The 7,716-nt window shown below is 37.1% G+C and overlaps 1 protein-coding gene across 1 annotated transcript in view; it reads left to right on the top strand.

The window, feature by feature from the left end:
* Positions 1 to 5,361: 5,361 nt before the first annotated feature.
* LOC101307269 (MLO-like protein 3-like) overlaps positions 5,362 to 7,716 on the top strand; it is an 8,265-nt gene continuing 5,910 nt past the window's right edge. Inside the window, exons 1-4 of the mRNA XM_004309821.1 lie at positions 5,362 to 5,703; positions 5,801 to 5,858; positions 6,043 to 6,311; positions 6,394 to 6,510. Of these exons, the coding sequence (XP_004309869.1) occupies positions 5,581 to 5,703; positions 5,801 to 5,858; positions 6,043 to 6,311; positions 6,394 to 6,510 (567 nt within the window). The 5' untranslated portion in view covers positions 5,362 to 5,580. The remainder of the gene's footprint in view (positions 5,704 to 5,800; positions 5,859 to 6,042; positions 6,312 to 6,393; positions 6,511 to 7,716) is intronic.

The following is a 7,716-nucleotide window of genomic DNA, read 5'->3' on the forward strand; positions in this document are numbered from 1 at the left end:
AGAGATAATTAATGCATGTTGATGTATGGTATAAACATTAATGTGTTGTTTCATTTAGTAAGATAAAATACCCTCAACACTATTTGTATTAATTGGATTAAGTATTTGAATAGTATAAATTTTTATTTCATTCCATTATTGTTGAAGAATATTTAAGACTAATTAAGAATTTATTAGAGAAGAATGGTCAATTTATGTTTTATTTCCACTAATATCCAATACAAATGAAGACTAATTACTCTTTTTGAAAATTTGAGAGGGTTCAATTGAACCCTTTGCCCCCGAGGAATTATTCGTTGTACCCGGAACATATCTGAGGTGGTGTACCCAGCCAATAAGCCTACGACATATGTGTTTTTTTAACACATCATTCACCTCAGTTAACGTTGGTGGAAACGGTGTTATTGGTCTGCCGAGATTCATATTAGAATCTGGAAAAACGCATTCGTCCATTGATATTATGATTAAGAAACAACAAGAATGAAGGCCACTGTTTTTTGCGTTCATCTTCAGCACCATATATACAAGCAAGATCAATCATTCCACAGCCCCAAACTCTCATATCTTTCGAGGTCAAAATAATATACCCAGAATGTAGGAAGTTGTTCTTACTCAGTTTCAATCAAGACCGGCTGTTGTTTTCTTCACCATGATATACTCGAAATCAGATCAGTATTTCATTTGGTGAAACGATTTCCATCAACCATCCTATATTCGTTCACTCTCACAGTCTCACAATCAAACCAATTCAAGCTTCTGTGTTTGGTTTACAGATATCTGAGAGGAGAGAGAAAGTAGATCTGAGTTTCCCTCTCTCCTCCACCGTCAACTTCTGAGCACCACCGTGACCCACCTCCAACACTACTAGACTCACTGACTTCCGACGAGTCTATTCCTCCCTTCGTGGTCTTCTGACGATATAAAAAACCAACTCACGCGCCGCCGATGTACATGTACCCAGAATTTTCTCTGGACACCCAAACCTTCTTCCCCGCATATGTGAATTGGAATATATGTAATCAAATCCAAAAAGAAAAGGGAAAGCTCTCTTCTATGTGATGGGATCTAAATTGATTCTTCACCCATAGAGATTAGCTTTCTGTTCTTTACGTTTTCATGTGAAGAAGAAGACGATAGAGCTTTCAGCCTTGAAGAATTATACATGTTGACGGAGCTAAACAGATCAACAATCCACGTAACTATTATTTAAAATGTTGTAAACGTGTCCTAAACTTATTGGCTGGGTACACCATCTCAGATATGTTCCGGGTACAACTAATAATTCCTCCTTTGCCCCCTAGCTAGCTACGCCATTGCACGCACACACTTTTGCTATTTTGGAATAATTCAACTCATGTCACACCCCCGTCCTAGATACAATGAGAAACGATGATGTGACATTAATTCAAACATTCTTATTTCCCTGTATATATATATAAACATTTTAGCTTCTTCATGATCGATCTTGTATTACATGAACATTTCAACTCTTGTATATTCAAACTTTCAAACACTGACTTCCAATCAGTCTTCACAATTGGTAAGAGCTTAATCACAAAATTATATTCTTTTAGAGGTCTTGCCTCTCTTGAAGGAGTTGCCTGCACATAATAAACAATATGTTTAAGACTTGATTAGTGTACATAGAAAAGTAATTGACTGTTGTTTATGGAGCCACAAAGTTGAAAGTCCATACTTTTCAAGTGCTAACTTCCCCAAGTAAACCCAAATCCACAAAACCCAGTCCAATATTGATGGCTGGGCTATAGACTGTATGGAATTGGCAACCCTTAAATGGTAGTCAAGGTCACATAACCTTGTGTCACTAATAATATATATCGATCATACACTATGATCATACTTTCCATTCTTTTATGATATTGTATTTCCGATTAAGACATTTATGTTACTTGTGAATTATCCATTTCCATTATTAGTTGATGTGTTTCTCATTTTAAATCATATTATTTCATAATCGGATAGTGATCGATTATTACGGGAAAAAAAAAACGATCAATAAAAGAAAAAAAGTAATACATGCATGCATGTATCACAAGTGATCGGTCTATGTGATCCAATGGCAACTCTAATCCCTACCTACTATGATCAACTGCTCATAATATATATATAATTGTACCTAAAGTCTGTAGTTACATGCATATTTCCAGAAGGACCAAAGTCTGATGACTTTCTACTTCTAGTAGAACTCCAATTATTTCATTAGATAAAATGTTAAATGTGCAAAATATGCCACTAGCTATCAAATGTGTTCTTTTTCTTATTGTTTTCATATATAACTAACTTTGCAAAGAATACTTAGACAAGAAGTAATTTATAGTCTATTGTTATTGAGAAGTCATCTGGTGAAAGACTTTCAGAAAACTGAGAAAATAAGATACACTTCGGAATAAGAATGTTCGATCAAAGTATAGAATGGTCCTGTGATAACTATATTGTCAATTGTGATGCAAAGTATGCGACGGCCAAAATTGGTTAAGAGAAAACAATATACCTGCATATGTAATTGAAAAAAGGGAATGCCAACGCAGAGAATCGAATATTTTGAAAGAGAATACTGTCCAATCGATATATTTCATGGTTGATTTCCATTCTCAATCAATCTATCAATTTCATGGTCGAAATTGTTCAATTCTTACGTCCTGAAAAATAAGTTTACGACATACAACCCAATACCGTAGACATCGCCGTCGTTTATATATATTTAGTCTTTCTATGTATGCTTGAATGGATACCAATTACCAAGTTGGTCTTTCTCTAGCTTGTAATGTAGAAGTTTCTTGTAGGACTGGACAATCAAACCAAGCATTCCAGAAATGAATTGCAACGAACCGTAGTTGATACAATAAAACAAAAACTGCAAACTATATATGAAAGTACGTACGTAGCTGGGGAAGGGTCTATGTGAATGTGATCGATAAGTATCGACAGAATATTTTGATGCAGAATATATAAGCTGACCGAGTACTCGTACTCTTATTAGAAATGAGGAATGACGACCTGCAGATTATTAGGGAGATATTAAGAATCTTATTGGGTGCTGAGACTCGTGCATGGAAGTCAGAGAACGCTACGAAGGTTCAAAGCTAGAGATGCGTAATGGAAAACTAACAGAAAGCTGGTGATTCAGAGATATGCACGAGACACGTCGTAGATATAATTAATAATAAGATCTATCAGTTTCATGGCACTTTTTGACATATATAAACTGCATGCCCCAAAATTCAAAACAAATTTTGCAATGGGGATACGATGACTTATATATGGAGGTCACAATCAAGGCAAAAGGCCAAAGAGAGAGATGATGAGGGAACATAGAGATGGACGGTACTCTATATATATATATAGCATACATCAAACAGTGAATCGTCTGATCGTCTTGAATTTTAACTTGTTAAACGATCGGACGGTTCACATTATACACATATGTATAAGTATAACAGCCAAACCCACTATATGCAATATAAACTGTATACAGCTAATATACAAGCTCATCATCTGATATCGCAATATTAGAGCAAGAGGCATGACAAATTATATATAGATCGAAGTGCTATTCTCTTGTCGGTGCAAGGAAATTTGATTTCGAGAAGGCACATGAATTGACTTGTGGAGTTCTTAAAGTCTTTGTGTAAGCCAAATTTAAGTCCCCATCTCCTTAATATATAAGTTAATTACATGATGATAACATTCAATAAGTCTCGATCTCCTTTACGGCTAGTGCGCACTTACAAAGAAGCAAGCAGCTTTTTCTTCTTCATCATCGTATCCACATATGGCAACCATTTTTCTTTTTACTGAAAGAGCTAGGGCGGTTGGTTGTGCTTAAGTCTTGATTATTAATGAAATAATATAATACATTTGCGGGGAGAAGGAAGGAAGAGGGCATTTATGGATGGAATCAAATATGGTAGAATAAGCTAAACCTCTCTTAATATCTTTTTGAACAAGTATTAATTGTTATGTGCATAGAGAAAAAATCGAAATGAAAACCTTATATATTGATAAAGTAAGGAGCTCGCCGCCTAGGCAAAACACACAAGAAATGAGAGATATATAGTTTTGTATAGTTGTTTTATTATTTCATTTCAGCAATTAGTTTTACATAACTGCTCAAATAAGAGATTGATAGTTCTTTAGAGACGGTATAGTCCAGAAAACGTAACAAAATTTTTTGACGGTCAACTGGCGGAATGGACAAAACCGTCGACAAATGAAAGATTAGGAATGTACCAATTAAATTTGAAAACTGAGGGACAAAAATGTTTTTAGGGGTAAAATATAAGGTGTCACAAGTATTTAATGTTAATTTTACAAGTCACTGAAATTTACTTGTTTTTCACAAATCTCTTAAATTGTATCTTTTTCGAGTAAAATGTTATCAATTATCATTGGTAGCAGAACTTAGGCCAGCAATAGTACAATGCATCGTCCATAACTATGAGTACCATTACAGTTGGTCAATTTGGCTCACTTATTAAGCCTATAACACTCAGAAGCTTATTTGAAAACATGTGGATAGCAACTTTTGCTGTAAGACGCTCATTTGTGGTACTTGAACGACACCATCATTAAAGTATTGTCTTTCTTCACTCGATAACATAACGTTTGCTGGTGAACGTAAAAAAGCCTCTGGCTTGAACTTCTACAAGACGCCACATAGAGTGCACGGGGCTCCCGAATACATCAAACGTCACTGCCCTGGCGGTGTTAATAAGTCGTCCGACTAGGTAGAACCGAGGAGCCATGAATCCTTTTTCCAAGCATCTGAGATCGCCTAGATCAACAGGTTCTTCCTGATGTGAGAAAGAGAGCTTGGAGATTAATCTCGTTGTTAGAGAAGCAGTGGATGACGCCATGGTTGCTATGGATGGTGGAGCGACGCTTCACAACAGAAACCCTAACCCTAACAAGAGAGAGAGAGAGAGAGAGAGAGAGAGAGAGCTAGTTTTTAAGCCGCGGTACCGGAATGTTTTTCTGAATTTATCAAATATGATTGGGATTCGTCTCTTAATGATATATATTGACTAAACGAAAAATCATATACGTGTTGAAGCGGTCAACATGTGTAGATGCCCATCATACTAATTGATCTCCAACTGCCAAGGCTTCTTGTAGTAAAAAGCCAGAGAGGGAAAGGGTGGGGTTCCCAAATAAATGGAGCTAACCCTGTCCTATCCACCCCTTTGGATGTTTCTTCCCCAGATGAGCCAAAAGAAAATTAATTAAATTTTTACACATACCGTGTCAAACTGTGTATATAATGGGATGAGACCTTCACAAGTTGCAAGTTGCAAGTTGCAAGTTGCTTGGACTCAAATAATCCACCCCCCCCCCCCCCCCACCAAAGTGACTGCAGCTAGCTAGCATAGAAGATTTGAACATTCCCATCTTCTTCTTCAGTCCTTTTCTTCTTTAATTTGGTCCTAGTCGCCTTAATTTCGAGCTAGCTAGCTATTTAAACATATCCATCCTTTCTCTCTGGTTCTTAATTATCACTTCATCAATTGGTTCCTCCATTGATGCTGATCATCGATTTCTTGCCAAGAAAGCTTCACCAATATGGCTTCCGAAGGAACAAGTCGCTCTCTGCAAGACACACCCACTTGGGCTCTGGCAACAGTTTGCTTCGTCTTCATCTTTCTCTCTATTTTCATAGAGCACTTGATCCATCTCCTTTCCCAAGTACGTCTTCAATTTTTGAAGAAATAGTCATGACGGGTTTCTGAAAATGATTAATTAGGACACCCATTTATTAATTTTGGTCATGAATCTTTTGCAGTTTCTCAAACGACATAGAAAGACTGCATTGTTCGAGGCCGTAGAGAAGCTCAAATCAGGTACTCGATCGAGATCAAACCCATGACCTATCCTAATTCTAACCATTGAGGCTTAATTAACTCATTTCTCATACAATTTAAAAGATAATTGCAGAATCATTATATAGTTAATTATATACCAATTACGCTGATACAATCTCTGCTGAATCATTGTTGTGTTCTTCTTCTTTTTGGTTGGGTGCAGTGCTTATGCTTCTGGGTTTCATGTCACTAATACTGACAGTAACACAGAGATGGATATCCAAAATTTGCATACCCACGAAAGCTGCAGAAACTATGCTTCCCTGCAGAAAATCAGCATCAACTAAAACTACCAAAGCACTTGGTTTCGATCGCATGTGGAGCACCGGCGCATCTACAGCTTTCGAAGTGATAAACAGAAGGCTAGCGGAAACAGAAGATACTACTAGCACCAGTTCTACCACTTCTTCTGAGGATCAGTGCGAATCCCATGTACACAGATAGATTATGATTTTATTTCATTTGCACACAAAAAAGGGTAATTCTTTGTTTAACTTTATCATGGATTTTGCAGGGGAAGACCTCTTTTATATCCCAAGGAGGACTAAATCAGCTCAACAACTTCATCTTTGTTCTGGCAATTATGCAGATTGTGTATAGTGTTCTTACAATGGCTTTAGGAAGAGCCAAGGTATGTGCATAATTGCTTAGACTCCTCCTTTTTCCCACCACATAGTCTATGGTTGTCTATTCTTAGTAGTAGTCAATTCCATCTTTGATGCTTTAACTGCTTTTTGTTGTGTTGGGATAGTCTTCATGGCTTTCATGCACTCCATAACAGAAAGTTACAAGTAGCCGCCTATAAGGGGGAAAATTGTGAGAGACTATGGTACAAACTCATTCTTTTCAACGGTTAAAACTTTCTCTATTGCTGACATAAACGAAATAGATAGGATGCATGTTTCCTAGTAAATATTTTTTTAATTAAAAGTAAACTTTTAAACAATCAACGACTATCGATCATTTCTCATCGAAAAAACAATTATCAATTATCCCGAAAAATCATGAGGTGTGCACGACTACACGCGACATATTTACTCTTCTGTCACTTCACATATATATACATATATATATATAAAGTCCGGATTAGAGGCGGACGTCCGCACGCCTTTAAAGTGCTAACGTCCCTCCGTTCTCCACCGTCCGGCGCCAACGACGGCGCGCCTCCACCCGAGCGGACATCAGAGGCGTCCTCGATCACTTTCTCTCCCCGGCGAGTCTGCCAAATTCCAGTTTTCTGGCGAGATCAATCTTGTCTAAGTTTTGGGTGGAAGTTGCTGCCCAGACTTTCAAATCGATCTCGCCGGGAAGAGAAAGTGATCGGGGACGCCACTAGTGTCCGCTTGGGTAGAGGCATGTCGTCGTCGGCGCCGGACAGTAGAGAACTGAGGGACGTCCGCATTTTAAGGGCTGTGCGGATATCCTCTTTGGAACGACTCCGTATATATATATATATATATATATATATATATATATACAGAGCCCTTCGAATGTGGGATCCCTTTTTTTGTTCATTTCTAAGGATAGATTATTTGACGAACTTTTCAATCACAAAATCAAATCTCCACCGTTCAGTTCATTGGGCCATATGAGTAGATCATTTCTACAAATTTTCAGAAAATTTGGTGATCGTTAAGCCATCCAAATGAGGAATTTATTTTTAATAATCTTGAATGGTGTAAGTTTGACATAAGTGTTAAGTTTTTTGTTTTAATCTTAGCCATCAAAGTCTATTAAAAAACAGATCTAATGGTGTGGACCTATCCCTAAAAATGACAAAAAATAGGGATCCCTCGTTGGAAGGGCCCTATATATATATATATATATATATATATAA

This window comes from Fragaria vesca, unplaced genomic scaffold, assembly GCF_000184155.1.
Source record: "Fragaria vesca subsp. vesca unplaced genomic scaffold, FraVesHawaii_1.0 scf0513126, whole genome shotgun sequence".
Taxonomy (NCBI): Eukaryota; Viridiplantae; Streptophyta; class Magnoliopsida; order Rosales; family Rosaceae; genus Fragaria; species Fragaria vesca.